This window comes from Danio rerio, chromosome 1 (assembly GCF_049306965.1).
Source record: "Danio rerio strain Tuebingen ecotype United States chromosome 1, GRCz12tu, whole genome shotgun sequence".
NCBI classification, from domain to species: Eukaryota; Metazoa; Chordata; class Actinopteri; order Cypriniformes; family Danionidae; genus Danio; species Danio rerio.
Window position 1 is genome coordinate 61,957,501 of NC_133176.1, and position 17,109 is coordinate 61,974,609.

Below are 17,109 nucleotides of genomic sequence, written 5' to 3' on the forward strand. Positions count from 1 at the left end.
TTTAATACACACAGACAATACTTACACATCTATACACTTATACTGTCATATACACACACACACACACACATATTTTATACTTTTATTTGGATCGAAAGGAAAAGACAATAATAATTAATTCATTTTCTTTTCGGCTTAGTCCCTTTATTATTCAAGGGGTGGCCACAGCGGAATGAACCACCAACTTATCCAGCATATGTTTTACAAAGCTGATGCATTTCCAGCTGCAACCCATCACTGGGAAACACCCATACAAACTTATTCGCACACACACACACACACCCATACACTACAGCCAATTTAGTTCATTAGTTCCCCTATAGCGCATGTGTTTGGACTGTGGGGGAAACCGGATCACCCGGAGGAAACCCACGCCAACATGGGAAGAACATGCAAACTCTACACAGAAACACCAACTATCCGAGCCGAGGTTTAAACCAGCGACCTTTTTGCTGTGAAGCGATTGTGCTACCCATTGTGCCATTGTGCTGCCCCAAATTCGAAATACTTTATATATTTTTCTTCACAGTTTATCTACACACACAAGTCTATACACACACACACGCACACACACACACACACACACACAGATCTTTACTTTCCCTTCACAATCTTCCAGAAAAGCTGACTTGACCTCTGGACAGGAAGTGACCACATGCTAATTCCCTGACCCAGAGGAAAACAAGTACTTCAGCTCAATCCTCACACATCAGTCAAAACATGAACACTTTAAATATCTAAAGTTCAGAAATCTCCAGCAGAGCAGATCTGCCGCTTCAGCTCGGTGTGTGTGTGTGTGTGTATATGTGTGTGTCTGTAATAACAGAACAAAACTGTAATATGTCTTCATCTAGTGGTCATATGATGAAACACACGCATAACTCTTTTGACTTGTGTGCTTTTATACACATTTACTTTTCTTTTTACTACATAACCTGTGGTGTATTGCAGTATAAAACACTACTGTACAAAACTGCAGTATATGGTAAATTATATTACTATATTAATTTCATTCATTCATTTTTTTAACACTTAGTCCCTTTATTAATCAGTGGTCGCCACAGTGGAATGAACCGCCAACTTATCCAGCATGTTTTATGTTGTAAAAATGTTTTGTATGTTTTCAACCCATCACTGGGAAACACCCATACACTCCCATTTGGACAATTTAACCTACCCAATTCACCTGTACCACATGTCTTTGGACTTTTTAGAATGACAACAACAGATTAGTTAACTAACTGTAGCTAGGTTACTATAGTATTTTATAGTATGTACTATAAATGCCATATAGATACAGTAGTGGCGACACAGGTAGTGCTGTCTCCTTACAGCAAGAAGGTCGCTGGTTCGAGCTTCAGCTCGGTCAGTTGGCGTGTCTGTGTGGAGTTTGCATGTTCTCCCCGTGTTGGCGTGGGTTTCCTACTGGTGCTCCGGTTTCCCCCACAGCCGGGATAGGATAAATTGTCCATAGTGTATGAGTGTGAATGAGTGTGTATGGATGTTTTCCAGAAATGGGTTGTAGCTGGAAAGGCATCTGCTGTGTAAAACATGCTGGATTAATTGGCAGTTCATTCCGCTGTGGTGACCCCGGATTATTAAAGGGACTAAGCCGCAAAGAAATGAATGAATACAGTAGTTTCTGAAAAATCCTTTTTGCACTGAATAATATGCATAGTAAAACCAGTCTGCAGACGTTTAAAAATATATAAAAGGCTGTAAAGATATACCCTAGGCTGGTTGTCTGGTTTTAGCTGGTCGACCTGCTTGGTTTTGGAGGGGTTTCCAGCCATTTTCAACCTGGTTTTAGCTGGCTGGCAGATGACCAGCTAAAAGCTTGACCAGTTCAAAATAGCTGTCCAGCTTAAACCAAACTGGTCAAGCCTTGTAAAATGAAACATGACAATTAGTCTGTGCTTTTACATTACATTATGATGATGGTTATGATGATGATGCTATTATAACACACTACTGTAAATCTTTTGTAGTGAAAATGAATGAATGAACAACTCAATATAAGAGAAAACATCAAATCACCGTCTTTATTAAGGACTATGTTAAATTAACTTGTGTGCTAATTAAATAAACACACACGCTAACAAAACCTTCATATATCACCGCTATCTACTGTACTAAACTGCATTTAATTTGAATTCAACGTAACATTTTCAAACGGAATAAAAATAACGACATGAGGCGGGAAGAGAGTAACAGAAATTCAAAGTAACATTTTTAAACGGAATAGAAAATAACGGCCGCGGGAAGAAAGTAACAGATTTGTGGGAGTGACCAAAACTAGCGTTTCCTGACAGTGTTACCTGATTGGCCCGCGCCATAGTGACGGTTGTGTTTAGGGGCGGATTCATCAAAGGAGCCTCGTTTTGATTGCATAATTTTAGAACACCCACAAACCCAAACACGCCCACTTTCTGTGCTCTGCAGAAGGAGATGTTATGAAGGCGCTGTTGGAGGAGGCGCTGTGTTGCTGTTCTTCTGTGGAGCTGGAAAACCACCGAGGAAATCAGGAAAGCGGAGCCCCCTCGAGCACACGGCGATCGCTTTATTAACATTGTGTGTTGGTGTGTGTGAGCTGTTTTGGAAAACCGTATTGTCATCGTGGTATTTCGTTGCTATTTGATAATATCATAGTAATTGTGTTTTGCTTTTGCTGCAGTTCGTTTCATCCGTCATTATGGTGTGTATAACATATCTACACTAATCAAGCTCAAGGCTGACTCACAACAACATACTATCCAAAACACTCTGTTTCAATTGTTTACAAATCCACAACACACATAGTATTTAATGTGTTTTACTATCCTAAAAAACCAGCCTATGCTTGGTGTAAAACCACATTGGTTTTAGGGCATTTGGCCATTTCCAGCCTGGTCTTGGCTGGTCATCTCCCAGCCTGACCAGCTAAGACCAGGCTGGAAATGGTCGAAACCCCTCTAAAACCAGGCTGGTTGAGCAGCTTAGGCTGGTTTAAGCGTTTTCTTTTTAATGATGTGGTGTTTGTGTGCAGATGTTGAGCATGGAGGTGCAGGTGGACGTGAGCTGCTGTAAATCAGTAGGAACTGATCTGTCCATGCTGGATATTGAGGATTTCATCAGTCAAATCTGTCAGCTGAAGAAAGAGGTGGCGTCGCTGGAGGCCAAGCTGAGAGAAAGAGGAGAGAAACTCCAGCCAGAGGTTTGAGCAGATCTTCATGTCCTGAAGGTGGATTGATGAGCTCTCTGTCAGACGCAGCTGATGTTTCTTGTGTTTTTCAGCGTCAGGATTCGCTGTGCGGCGTCAGAGCTCAGAGATCCAGAAACACGCAGAACTCAGAGCTCAGCCTGACTTTACTCTGTTATACTGACGCTCAGGATCATCAGAGCTCTGAGCCAGACGCTGGAGAACAGCAGACCACACTGAAGATGTGCTCCATAGGAGAGGAGGAGGACCGCAGAACCATAATGCAGAGCACAGAAAACACCACAGAAGAAGAATATCAGAGAGAGCAGGAGGATGATGATGATGGAGTGCACCAGACGCCAATGATGTGTTATGATGAACTGGACCAATACCTTAACCTGATCCAAATCAAAGAAGAAAACTGTTCAGATGAAAAACCTGATGATGATGATGATGAAGATCATAACAAGGATGTGGATGATGATGATGATGATGATGACTTTGTTCCTCCAGGTATGTCACACACATTATTGGATAAATGTGATCTTATATATAGAGATATGAATACAGTTTCACCTGAAGAGCTCAGTTTGGAAAGAATTCATTAAGTTACATTAGTTATGATGCTCCTGTACAGGAGTGAATCATGCAATAGAATCAAATAATCAAAATAAAAGAGCCGATAAATACAACAGAGCTAAAATAAAAGTGAAATTTACAGCACTTTAAACTTTTCTGATGAGTCTAAACATATTCAGATACAGAAATTGAATAATTAAATTTATTCTACGGCGCTGCTGAATGGTTGATTCTGATTGGCTAATGAGTATTTTAGGATGTGTAGTTATTTACAGATAATTGCAAAGCTAAAGTTGTAATTGTAAAATAATGCACAGTATAAGTTTCATGTAGGGATTGTTTACAGTTTTAACCCAGAAGAATGAGCAGTCTGTCAGATGAAGAAGAGCCGGAGTCAGAGATTCAAATCAATAAATTAAGTTTACTGAAGATAGTTTGCAGTTTCAACACTCACAATCAGTTCCTAGGCCGCTCTGACTTACAGTACACCAATGCAGCAATTCTACTCTTTACACACGTCCAGAAAGGGTGGGATCCACGTAAACAGCTCTCATTGGTTACAGCAAAAATAGACAATTCTGAATGTGTGCGTTGATGAAGGATTGCATCTAACTCCAGATATGGATGGCGGCATGGTTCTTGGGGGTCAGGCCGACCCTAAACTATTAAGAGCTGATCTCAGACCTGTAAAAAGCTTAAACATAGCCGCAAGAGATAATCTGTTGTGGAAACTCAAGGTTGTTTCTTGTACGTTCATCTGTCTTATCAAACTGGTTTAATCAACATTCGGCTACAATATCCTCACTATACACAAAGTCTACCTAGCAGAAAAAGAAATCACTTTAAAAAGAATTAACAATAAAAACCACTAAATTACTGTAGACAATATCATGACAAATAGAAACAGGTAGTTTCCTGTTGAGTTTCCCTCTCCTCAGCATCAGTAATCTAGCTCAAAAGAGGGAGGGAGGTCTTCATGACCTTGGACTAGGCCTACAAGGAATCTGCGTACACAGAATTCCGCAGATTTTTAGCCCATCATTAATTCTGTTTATTCACTTGAGTAAGTGTGTGTAAATCTACATTTATTCAGTTTTTTTTGTTAATTTCAGTAATATTATTGACTAATGTAAAAATGTTCATCTGATTTATGTACAATGCAGTGTACAGTCATATTTTCTGTCTTTTAGTAGAGATATTATATTAGAGAATTGCTTTGTTAACCAAATAAAGTGAATCTAATTGGATTTGCATTTTAATTATTAAATTAAAGTTTAAAAGATATTATTTTTTATTTCACATATTAGGGTTTGAGTTAACATACTCCCAAAACAAAACAAAAAATCTGCAGACTTTTGCCAAAATTCTCTGCAGAAATAGCCAAAAACTTCCGCAGATTCCGTCTGCCCTTACCTATAACCTGGTTTGTGTGTCTCCTGAAAACAAAGTTAAAATGGACAGACAAAGAGAGGAGCAGTGGCACTGAACATTTACATAAAGCAGTGTGTTAATTTATTCATTAGTTAAAATCAGTTAAAAGTTAAATACTCATTCAAATAATTATATTTAATGAATATAATCAGGAACAGGATGATGAGAAAAGGATCATCGTTGATCCATGCTGAGACTTATTAGAAGGTATAAATCCAAATCCATCATTCATAATCAGAATAATTGTCTACTGTATGTTGAATTATTGAAAAATAATGCACATTATAAGTGGAATAATTGACTCTGGTTTGCTGAAATATAACAAGTATAAGGTGCATAAGTGGAGGAATTGACTAGTCTATTGAAATAGTAGGAAGTAATGCAGAGTATAAGTCATATAAGTGGAGTAATTGACTCTGGTCTGTTATATTATTAGAAATTAATGCACATTGTAAGCAGTATAAGTGGAATAATTGACTGGTTTGTTGAATTATTTTAAAGTAATGCACAGTATAAGTTGCGCAAGCTGAATAAATGACTTCGGTCTGTGGAATTTTTAGAAAATAATGCACAGTGTGAGTAGCGCAAGCAGAATAATTGATTTCAAGTCCATCGAAATATCAGTTATAAAGTGCATTATTCTCTAATAATTTAACATATACATCTCTCTAATTATTTAACAGCCCCATGTCAATTATTCCTTACCTAAATCTCAAACTTCTGCAGTTTAATAACCACAGTAGAACATGTTAAAATGTCAGTCTTTACTGATTATTTGTTTACTGAAGTGACATAAAACACATTTTATCTCCATTTTAGGTTTTGCTGCTGATCCTCATTGTGATGGAGAAATGCCCTCTACATCTAAACAGCAGCCCACAGGGAAGAGTTCCTCTGGAAAACCTCAAAAGCCAAAGAATTATCACTGTGAGCAATGCGGGAAGAGTTTTAGATCACCGTCTAAACTGATGATTCACATTAGGGCGCACACTGGCGAGAGACCGTTCCAGTGCAACCAGTGCGACAAGTGTTTCGGTACAAAGTATAATCTGTTGCGCCATGTGAAAAAACACACCGAGAAAACTGACGACGTAGAGAGACCGTATCAGTGTTCACACTGTCAGAAATGCTTTGTCGAATCATATCTCTGTAAAGCTCATGAGAAAACCCACACTGGAGCGAGGCCGTATCAGTGTTCGCACTGTCAGAAAAGTTTCTGTTCCAAGTCCAACTTGAAAAACCACGAGAGAATTCACACCGGAGAGAAACCGTATCAGTGTTCGCACTGTCAGAAAAGTTTCGGTACTACTTCAAACTTGAATCAACACGAGAAAATTCACACCGGAGAGAAACCGCATCAGTGTTCGCAGTGTACGAGAGGTTTCAGTACTAAGATGCAATTGAAAACCCACGAGAGAATCCACACCGGGGAGAAACCGTATCAGTGTTCACACTGTCAGAAAGGCTTCTTCACTTTGAATGCCTTGAAAGCCCATGAAGGTATTCACACTGGAGACAGTGTGTTTCAGTGTTCGTACTGTCCGAAAATTCTCTATAGTAAGTCTGTCTTGAAAGAACACGAGTGGATGCACACAGGAGAGCGTCCGTATCCATGTTCTCACTGCGACAAGCGCTTCCGAAGTAAGTCACACCGGAGAACCCACGAGAGAATTCACACCGGAGAGAAACCGTACTTGTGTCCCGACTGCGGCAAGAGCTTCATGAGAAGCCTTTCTTTCAGAATTCATCTGCGAGGCCACACAGGGGAAAAACCGTACACATGCTCGCACTGTGACCAGTGTTTCACACGACCAGACACTCTACGCAATCATGAGCGAATTCACACAGGGGAAAAACCGTACCACTGCTCCGTCTGCAGCGAGAGATTCAGTTTTCCATGGCTTTTGAATACACACAAGAAGAAACACGCCGTCTCAGAATCCTCATAGTTTAATTTGGTAATTACGTTAATAGTGTGTATATGAAAACACAGAGTCTCATTTAATTCTTAAAAATAAAAGCTAAAACAAGAATGTCTGTACAGCTTTAATTACTGGTTAGACATGTATTTAGTTTTTGTGATTGCTGTAAATTCACTGTAATGTTCAGATCGGTGTGTGTCTTTTGAGTAAGACGTCATATTTAAAACTCTTGATGTTTTAAAGGACACTCTTCCCCCTTCTGTAAATAAACTCACATATTTAATATCATTTGACGTTATCCGGCTAATTATGGCTAAAACAAATACTAAAAGAACTGAAAATGCTTGGTGCCCTTTTAAACAGTTGATGGATGAAGTATAGGCTAATGTATCACCACTTACTGCACTTAAAAGTCATGGAAATAAACTTGAATAGTAGGATGGATTCGCTGTAAAATACTTCATTTTAAGTGTTTTACGTTAGCTCCGTGCTGGACCGGTGTTCTTGATCTGTGCTACCTCCTCAGAATGGAGAGGGCTCTGGATGCAGACCTGGTGCAGTGCAATCTGAGCTGCATCCAATGCTTTTTAATGCGCTCACCTAACCCCACCCCTCACAGTGATGTCACTCGCTCCATTGAGTGCATTGTGTCTGACATTGCATCGCTGAGGGATGCAGTCTCAGCTTGCATCATAAAGGCTGCATCCATATTGTCAGAATGTGCTACTGGTAGCTTAATGTCATGTTTCATCTACCAAAACAGGGTTAGCACATCTTGTTGACTTCAAATGTCTTTCAGAACATTAAATAAGGATGTAAAAACAGGGGTAGCGCATATTGTCAGCTTCAGATATCTATCGAAGTTAACTACTACTCTATTGATCAATGTAGAATCATTTTAATTTTATTTTATTAGTTTTATATTTAATTTATTTATTAGAGTGGTAGCTCATTCTGATTGACATTTAAAGCTAACAAAATGCGCTATCACTGTTTTTACATCCTTATTTAATCTAGTAGTTCATTCTGATAGACATTTGAAGCTGACAAGATTAAATAAAGGGACTGAGCCGTAAAGCAGGGGTGTCCAAACTCGGTCCGTAAGGGCCGGTGTCCTCCAAAGTTTAGCTCCAACTTGCTTCAGCACACCTCCTTGGAAGTTTTTAGTAAAGAAACTGGTTTTAGTGGGGTTTTGGCCATTTCCAGGCTGGTTTCCAGCCTGATCTTGGCTGGCCAGGCTGGGAGATGACCAGCAAAAACCAGTTTGAGCAGCCTAACCAGCTGGGAGCCCAGCCAAAGCCAGCTATATCCGGTTTAAACCAGGCTGGTCAAGTTGGTTTTAGCTGGTCGCTTTCCAGCCTGATTTTCCAGCAGGTTCAGCTTTTAAAAGGTGGAACAAAACAGCATTTCTGAAATGTAATCTAGTTAGTAGTTTATTGGATCTGAGAGAAGAACCACACCCCTGAAAAAAGCTTTTGTGGAGTGAGCCGAGCGCGTCGCTCGTGCGTCAGGAGGCGCTGTTGTGACGTTTTCCAGTCCAGCGCGAAAACCACAGAAGAAAAGCAGACGGTGAGTGTTGCTGAGAGAAGTTATTAATCTGATTTATCTGTTCATGTCTGTTATTTTTCTGCCTCCAGTGTTTAAATGTGCTCAGATGAAGCGTTCGCTCTTGTGCGTTTAAGCAGTAGCCGTGTTTTAGCCTTGGTATATGTGATAACACGTTATCCAGACAGCAAACGTGCATCTGGAACATGTCGGCCCACAACATCTCTGCTTTTACGGCATATTCATTCATTCATTTTCCTTCGGCTTAGTCACTGTATTAATTACGGATAGTCACAGCAGAATGAACCGCCAACTTGTCCAGGATAGGTTTTACACAGCGGATGGATGCCCTTCCAGCTAATGGGAAACACCCATACACTACGGCCAATCTAGTCAAGCAATTCTCCTATAGCTATATCATAAACTTGCAATTACATGGTTCTGTGCGGTTTAAATGATTTTAAGATATTGAGCTTTAAAGGTTTTGCATTCCATAGAGCAGACAGTATGTGTGTAACATTTCTCTTTCATACATCAACATAATAGAGCCTAAATATACTCTACATCAAAATTATCGTACATTTGCAAGTTGGAGTAAATAAACCAGGGTAAATGCAGAGAGAAGCTTCTGATTCTGAAAAGTCATTTTATAGTCGTTATATCTGGCGGATCATTAATTGAAGCATTATTTTTAAAGAAATACAATCAATCAATATATATATATATATATATATATATATATATATATATATATATATATATATATATATATATATATATATATATATATATATGGGCAATTCCATGCAAATGTCAACCTTGCCATAAAAAATAATTTAGTTTTCTCCAAAATGGAGAAACCGTTTCTACATTTTTTTGTGTTAGCAAGTTTTTACAGTACTTTAAAAATACTCGTAAATGTATCTGTCAGTATTTCAAACTATTATATTTAATTTGCCAAAATCACACAAGTGGCAATTTCACAGCTGTCGCATCCATAATGGAAATGTGTCACATCCATAACGACACTTTTTCTTTATTCTTTATAAAAGCAAAAATGTCAAATAAAATAAAATCAATCATTTTAATTCTATAGTGAGCCGACTCATACCTGTTTGATGAGCATTGTGTCGTTTGAGTTGTGCAGTTTAACTGTCAGAATTTCTAAATAATCTGTTGTCGACTGTAAATTCGCAAATAACTTTTTTTGTCACATCCAAAACGCATGTTTATTTTCCTAATTTAAAATATAAGACATGTTTACATATTGATATTTTTCTGCTCCCAGAACTCTGTGGTGAGCTGTTTTGGAAAATATAAACAGAAGTTTGGATATAATGTCAACATATACTTTCTGTGTGAAATTATGTTTTGAGTTTTCACTGCAAATGTCACATCCATAACGCTGGAATCGCTCATATATATATATAATTTGGTGCTGATGCTTGAGAAAGTTAAATGTTTGCTTTCTATAACATTTATTTCATGTTTTAGGGTGAATATTGTTTCTTGTTTGAATTAACCAGACTTGGCTGGGCTAAATATTTTGTCCAGTGCAGATGTTAATTTTATTAAATTAATATGCTAATATTTATTAAATGCATATGAATTATATTTATTGGATTATTTGCTCTATGAATTAAGTATGTTTCCTTCAAGGCTTAATATCAAATTTAGAGACTTTAAAAGAAAGCAGACAATGAGCAAATGAGTTAAATAAACACTGAAAAATGTTTCACTGACTATATATACACAAATAAAAGTATTTCACATTTATTATATTACGTTTATATGAGAATAACTGTTTATTTTTCAGCAATGTAAAACACAACATTTCTTCTCGATGTCAAAAAATGCTTCTTATGAAATGCTTCTTTTGTTTTTCTAGCAAAAAAAATGCATCATATTTATGTTTTCAGTTTCAGGTTTCTTCTCAAATTTTGTGTGGTGCATGATCCTCCCAGGGCTTAGTGGCCGCATACGTGGACAGCACATTTAAGCTCTTAAGTGGCTGTTTAAAATACTTTAAATGCTTTATATTTTGTTACAGACACACAGTCTTTTGCAGCATATGAAATGTCCCAAACACTATTCTTAACTGTCCAAAATGGGGGGGGGGGGGGGGGAGGTGTTGTTTTTACTCTCTGATAATCAAAGCAAGTTAAAAAAAATCTATGTTATACATGCATTAAAGCATTCAGGAAAAATTGTTTATGTAAATTTAATGTGTTTTACTGTTTGTGTGCAGATGTTGAGCATGGAGGTGCAGGTGGACGTGAGCTGCTGTAAATCAGTAGGAACTGATCTGTCCATGCTGGATATTGAGGATTTCATCAGTCAAATCTGTCAGCTGAAGAAAGAGGTGGCGTCGCTGGAGGCCAAGCTGAGAGAAAGAGGAGAGAAACTCCAGCCAGAGGTTTGAGCAGATCTTCATGTCCTGAAGGTGGATTGATGAGCTCTCTGTCAGGCGCAGCTGATGTTTCTTGTGTTTTTCAGCGTCAGGATTCGCTGTGCGGCGTCAGAGCTCAGAGATCCAGAGACACGCAGAACTCAGAGCTCAGCCTGACTTTACTCTGTTATACTGACGCTCAGGATCATCAGAGCTCTGAGCCAGACGCTGGAGAACAGCAGACCACACTGAAGATGTGCTCCGTCAGACTGGAGGACTGCAGGAACCTGATCCAGAGCACAGAAAACACCACAGAAGAAGATCAGGAGGATGATGATGATGGAGCACAGCAGATGCCGATGAAGATGTGTTCTGTTAAACTGGAGGACTGTGTTAACCTGATCCAGATCAAACAAGAAGAAAACACTGCAGAAGAAAAGCCTGATGATGATAACTGTGATGATGATGATGATGACGATGATGATGACGACGATGATGATGATGATGACGATTGTAAGAAGGATGTGGATGATGATGACGATTATGATCCAGATGATGATGATGATGACGACTTTGTTCCTCCAGGTATGTCACACACAGGGCTGCATGATATTGGATAAACGTGATCTTATATATAGAGATATGAATACAGTTTCACCTGAAGAGCTCAGTTTGGAAAGAATTCATTAAGTTACATTAGTTATGATGCTCCTGTACAGGAGTGAATCATGCAATAGAATCAAATAATCAAAATAAAAGAGCCGATAAATACAACAGAGCTAAAATAAAAGTGAAATTTACAGCACTTTAAGCTTTTCTAATGAGTCTAAATGTATTTAAATTCAGAAATTAAATAATCAAATTTATTCTACGATGCTGCTGAATGGTGGATTCTGATTGGCTGATGAATATCTTAAGATGTGTCGATATTTTAAAATAATTGCAAAGCTAAAGTTTTCATTGGAAAATAATGCACAGTATAAGTTTCATAATCAGAATAATTGACTCCTCTATGTTGAATTATTAGAAAATAGTGCACACTATAAGTGGAATAATTGACTCTGGTGTGTTTTATTGTTAGAAATTATCAGTGGTGGAAAGACTGAAAAATCATACTCTAGTAAAAGTGGCATTACTTGCCCAAAAATGTACTGCAAATACAAAGTCTCTGTTGTAAATATTAATCAAGCTATGAGTAAAAGGTAGCCCTTTCAAAAGTAGAAGTAGCGAGTATAGGGGGTTAAGCTGTGAAAATTTGCATGTAATTTGTGGATGTGTGTGTAAACGTAACATTCTGTAGTGCATCTAGTTATTGCCCAGCAGGTCCACAACATCATAAGACATTAATATTAGGTTAGATTTAGGTTGTGATGTCAAGTGACCAAAATTCATTGTCTAGCAATTGAAATATTTGAAAATAATGCACAGGATGAGTAGTATAATTAAAATATAATTTATATTATATTAAAATATAATGTTATATTGTGCATTATTGTCTAATAATTCAAATCACAAACTTCTGCAGTTTAATAACCTCAGTAGAACATGTTAAAGGACCATGAAACACCCCCCCCCCCAACCCAGAGAGCAGCATTTACAGTGGATCTTTCAATATTGTTGTGATATTAACGTAAACTAAGTAACTTAGTTCATCAACTTAGTAAATCATTTTGACTAAGGCCTGTCTTTAAACACTGGAAGAGTACTGCTGACTAGGGATGGCTGAGGTGAAACTGACGTTTCGACACAGTTTTGAGATCCCGAAGCGCAAGTGTTTCGAAACACTGCACCGAAGCATGATCCGAAACACCCAAGTCACGTGACTAAAGTGGTTCAAAGCATCGATCAGTTAAGAAGCGCTTCAAGACCTGGCAAATCTACATGTTACTGCTGGAGTCTGTTTCTGTACCTGTCTCTTGTGGCCTAGTGGACTGTGCGTGTGCACGCTGTTACTCTTCTTCCAATGTATTTTGGGTTCGAATCCCGACTTGTACAAATACTCACAAATCATGGTTTTATGTATTTTAATCATGTTTCTGTTTAATGGTGTAGCCTAAATAGATTACAGCTGTGGATACGCCATCAATATAGCATCATTTTTGTAACACTAAAACAATAATAAATATTTTTACAGTACTGATGGTTGGGTTTAGGGTTTGGGGAGACGTTGATGAAATACAACAAATGGGAAATTTATTGAAAAATATAAATAATTCTTGATACCTTCTGGCCACAACTACGTCTGATCTAGCAATAACCGTTTTAATACCAAAACAAGACATATTCATTCACAAAGTGTTTATGCGGATGTCAGACCAATGTTGAAACGAAACGAAACAAGAACAAAGCATTACCAACTGGTATAATGCATTTCAAAATAGCCATATCAGCCTGGATTCAAACCCACTATCCCCACATGAAAGTTAGAAACCTTATCTGCTCCACTAAATCTCTTGAATATATACTTCTACAAAGTGGGGTTTAATACCTCAATTTGCTAAAATGTTCTTGCTGAAGTTGTTTCAGTGCAATACATAAAAAGAGTGGGGTTTCGAAACGTTTTGAAGCTTCGACTCATTTGCTTCGATTGTTTCAGTGTTTCATGAAGCCTCGCTTTGCCCACCACTACTGCTGACCATACCAACTATAACTTTGCCATCTGAATGAACAAATAACGGACACTAATCACACACACTTACCAAATCTGTAGACAGGACAATCAGCACATACTGGAGCTGCATCTTTTTATAAAGGAGACGAGCAGCAAATCCGGATCTCACCATTGATGAGAAAAGCTCTCGAGTAAAAAATGTTTCAAACAAACGTATTTCTGCCGCGGGTCACGTCTACAGATCCACACGTGAGTCCAGCAGCGCTCTCATAGAGAGAAAATAAAACAAAACCTTCACATTATGAAAGCAACACTGGCGACCCGTATCTCCAAACAATTCTTATTCTTTTCCCACAACTTTTGGCAACACAACGCGTGTCGTCTCTCTGCCGTCTGAACACTGTTTCAGGTACAGTCTAAGAAAGCTATCATGCATACTAATGAAGTTGCAGCGCATTCATAATGGAGTGCGCTGATTGGTTTGAACCAAGCCATACTCATGAATCAATGCAACACACTCAGAGACGTAATACAGGACACCCAGGTACAGATATCCAGTCTACACGCTGGAATACATGCTAAGATCTCATGGCCGTGACGCGCCTTAAAAAATTTGTTTCAAACCGGAAGTACAAATTTGCCCGAAATAACGCAAATACAACCAATTTTCACTTGTTAGTGAGATATACGTGTCCTAATAGTGTTTTTAGCATTGTGGGACACATATACGACTGTCAACAGCTCAAAACACGTGCTCTGGTGATTCGTGAACCTTTAAAATGTCAGTCTTTACTGATTATTTGTTTACTGAAGTGACATAAAACACATTTTATCTCCATTTTAGGTTTTGCTGCTGATCCACAGTGTGATGGAGAAATGCCCTCTACATCTAAACAGCAGCCCACAGGGAAGAGTTCCTCTGGAAAACCTCAAAAGCCAAAGAATTATCACTGTGAGCAATGCGGGAAGAGTTTTAGATCAACATTTTGTCTGACGATTCACATTAGGGCGCACACTGGCGAGAGACCGTTCCAGTGCAACCAGTGCGACAAGTGTTTCAGGTCAAAATATTATCTGTTGCGCCATATGGAAAAACACACCGACAAAACGGTCAACAAAGAGAGACGGTATCAGTGTTCACACTGTCAGAAAAGATTCTTTGAGTTGCATTCCTGTAAAACTCACGAGAGAACTCACACCGGAGAGAAACCGTATCAGTGTTCGCAATGTCAGAAAAGTTTCTGTGATAGGTCAAACATGTATCAACACGAGAGAATTCACACCGGAGAGAAACCGTATCAGTGTTCACACTGTAACAAATGCTTCAGTACTAAGAACTCGTTGAAAACCCACAAGAGAATTCACACCGGAGAGAAACCGTATCAGTGTTCACACTGTAACAAATGTTTCGGTACTAAGATCTCTTTGAAAACCCACGAGATAATTCACACCGGAGAGAAACCGTATCAGTGTTCACACTGTAACAAATGTTTCGGTACTAAGATCTCTTTGAAAACCCACGAGATAATTCACACCGGAGAGAAACCGTATCAGTGTTCACACTGTAACAAATGTTTCGGTACTAAGAACTCTTTGAAAACCCACGAGATAATTCACACCGGAGAGAAACCGTATCAGTGTTCACACTGTAACAAATGTTTCGGTACTAAGAACTCTTTGAAAACCCACGAGAGAATTCACACCGGAGTGTCAAATTCCGGATATCAGCGACAGGCACTTCAATGTTCGTACTGTCCGAAACTTCTCTGCAATAAGAAAACCCTCAAAGAACATGAGATGTTGCACACCGGAGAACGTCCGTATCAGTGCTCGCACTGCGACAAACGTTTCCGTAATACTTCACACCGGAATAGACACGAGATAGTTCACAGAGGAATAGTTCGCAGAGTAATAGTTCACAGCGGAGAGAAACCGTACTTGTGTCCTGACTGCGGCAAGACCTTCAGGACAAAATTTTATTTAGGAATTCATCAGAGATACCACACAGGGGAAAGACCGTATACATGTAATTATTGTGGGAAGGGTTTTGTTCAGTCGAGTGAAGTAAAACCTCACCAAAGAACTCATACAGGGGAAAGACCGTATAAATGCTCACACTGCGACAAGTGTTTCTCTCGACCAGAGGCTGTGCGGAATCATGAGCGACGTCACACAGGGGAAAAACCGTACCACTGCTCCCTCTGCAGCGAGAGATTCAGTTTTCGATGGCTTTTGAAGACCCACAAGAAGAAACACGCTGTCTTAAAATCCTTGTAGGTAAAATTTGTAAATACATTGATGTTGTGTTTATAAAAATACCAACTTGCTTTGCTACATGGGTCTGTAATGTGAAATGTAACGAGTGAACTGTTATTTACTGTAATGTTCAGATCAGTGTGGGTTTTTGAATCAAAGACTTCATTAAGGATGGCTGGCACAAAACTGACGTTGACACTGCCGAGATCCCGAACTGCAGATGTGTCCAAACACTGCTGCGAAATGTTTCGAAACACCCAGGTCATGTGACTAAAGCGATTCAAAGGATCATCAACTGCACAAACATTCCCAGACCTGGTGATTCTGTTTGATTTGACCGGTTCGAAAGGAAAACCCCCATCTTCCGCAGTCTAATGCAGTGTTTCCCAATCCTGTTCCTGGAGGCACACCAACAGTAAAGGTTTTCAGCCTCGCCCCTTATCAAACACAACTGAATCAACTCACCAGAACATAAGAAGAGACTCCAAAACCTGAAGGTAATGGGGGTTGGGAAACGCTGGACTAGTGCAGTGGTTCCCAACCCTGTTCCTGGAGGCACACCAACAGTACATATTTTAGCCACTCCCCTAATCAAACATAACTGAATCCAACATAAGAAGTTAACGGGGGTTTGTGAAACGCTGGTCTAGTGCAGCATTTCCCAATCCTGTTCCTGGAGGCATACCAAAAGTCCATATTTTGGATGTTTTCCTTATCTGATCCATTACCTTCATGCTTTGGAGTCTCTTCTTGTGTTCTGATGAGTTGATTCAGGTGTGTTTGATTAGGGAGAGGTTGAAAATGTGTACTTTTGGTGTGCCTTCAGGAACAGGGTTAGGAAACACTGGTCTAAACAACATGGGTTATAATTCCTCAATTCACTGAACTATTTCTTTGTTGCCGTTGTTTAAGAGTGATACTAAAAATGACCAATAGATGTCACTATAGAGACTGGTTTCGAAACACTGAAGCCTCGACATATTGGTTTTGACTGGTTTTCACAAAGCCTCGCTCTAATTCATGATGTTTTATTGCTGGTCTTACTCTTTCTTGTAAATAAACTGATGTTTTGGTCATCTTTTTGAAGTTGAGTGCTGTCGTGATCTTCACACATGTAATGGTCATATGTTTTATAACATTTGGTTTTATCCTGCTGATTATGGCTAAAACAAGTACTAAACGAACAGATAATGCTGGG

The 17,109-nt window shown here is 38.9% G+C and overlaps 2 protein-coding genes across 4 annotated transcripts; both read left to right on the plus strand.

Annotated features, from left to right (window-relative positions):
• Window positions 1–2,479: 2,479 nt before the first annotated feature.
• On the plus strand, window positions 2,480–7,398 carry LOC108190731 (uncharacterized). 3 transcript variants are annotated; one of them, XM_021475875.3, is made up of 5 exons: window positions 2,480–2,579; window positions 2,675–2,695; window positions 3,026–3,193; window positions 3,274–3,691; window positions 6,008–7,398. In XM_021475875.3, exons 2-5 carry the CDS (start codon window positions 2,693–2,695, stop codon window positions 7,135–7,137), a joined length of 1,719 nt encoding a protein of 572 aa, XP_021331550.1. In that variant the 5' UTR covers window positions 2,480–2,579; window positions 2,675–2,692; the 3' UTR covers window positions 7,138–7,398. The 3 variants fall into 3 exon arrangements, with proteins under 3 accessions (XP_021331550.1, XP_017212615.1, XP_021331551.1); XM_017357126.4 differs by having other exon boundaries at window positions 2,480–2,695; XM_021475876.3 differs by lacking the exon at window positions 2,675–2,695.
• A 1,205-nt stretch (window positions 7,399–8,603) lies between these two features.
• Window positions 8,604–16,997, plus strand: LOC141375395 (uncharacterized). The gene is made up of 4 exons (XM_073908748.1): window positions 8,604–8,679; window positions 10,904–11,071; window positions 11,152–11,629; window positions 14,500–16,997. The coding sequence occupies exons 2-4, from the start codon at window positions 10,904–10,906 to the stop codon at window positions 15,930–15,932; spliced, it is 2,079 nt and encodes a 692-aa protein (XP_073764849.1). The 5' UTR covers window positions 8,604–8,679; the 3' UTR covers window positions 15,933–16,997.
• The last annotated feature ends 112 nt before the right edge of the window (window positions 16,998–17,109 follow it).

What these genes read in the sequence shown, in the direction of transcription:
- LOC108190731 (XM_017357126.4), top strand. An exon ending in GAGAGAAACTCCAGCCAGAG is followed by an intron (nt 3,194 to 3,273) that starts GTTTGAGCAGAT and finishes TGTGTTTTTCAG; the next exon opens with CGTCAGGATTCGCTGTGCGG. An exon ending in TGATGACTTTGTTCCTCCAG is followed by an intron (nt 3,692 to 6,007) that starts GTATGTCACACA and finishes TCTCCATTTTAG; the next exon opens with GTTTTGCTGCTGATCCTCAT.
- LOC141375395 (XM_073908748.1), top strand. Translation starts at nt 10,904, where the DNA reads ATGTTGAGCATGGAGGTGCAGGTGGACGTGAGCTGCTGTAAATCAGTA. An exon ending in GAGAGAAACTCCAGCCAGAG is followed by an intron (nt 11,072 to 11,151) that starts GTTTGAGCAGAT and finishes TGTGTTTTTCAG; the next exon opens with CGTCAGGATTCGCTGTGCGG. An exon ending in TGACGACTTTGTTCCTCCAG is followed by an intron (nt 11,630 to 14,499) that starts GTATGTCACACA and finishes TCTCCATTTTAG; the next exon opens with GTTTTGCTGCTGATCCACAG.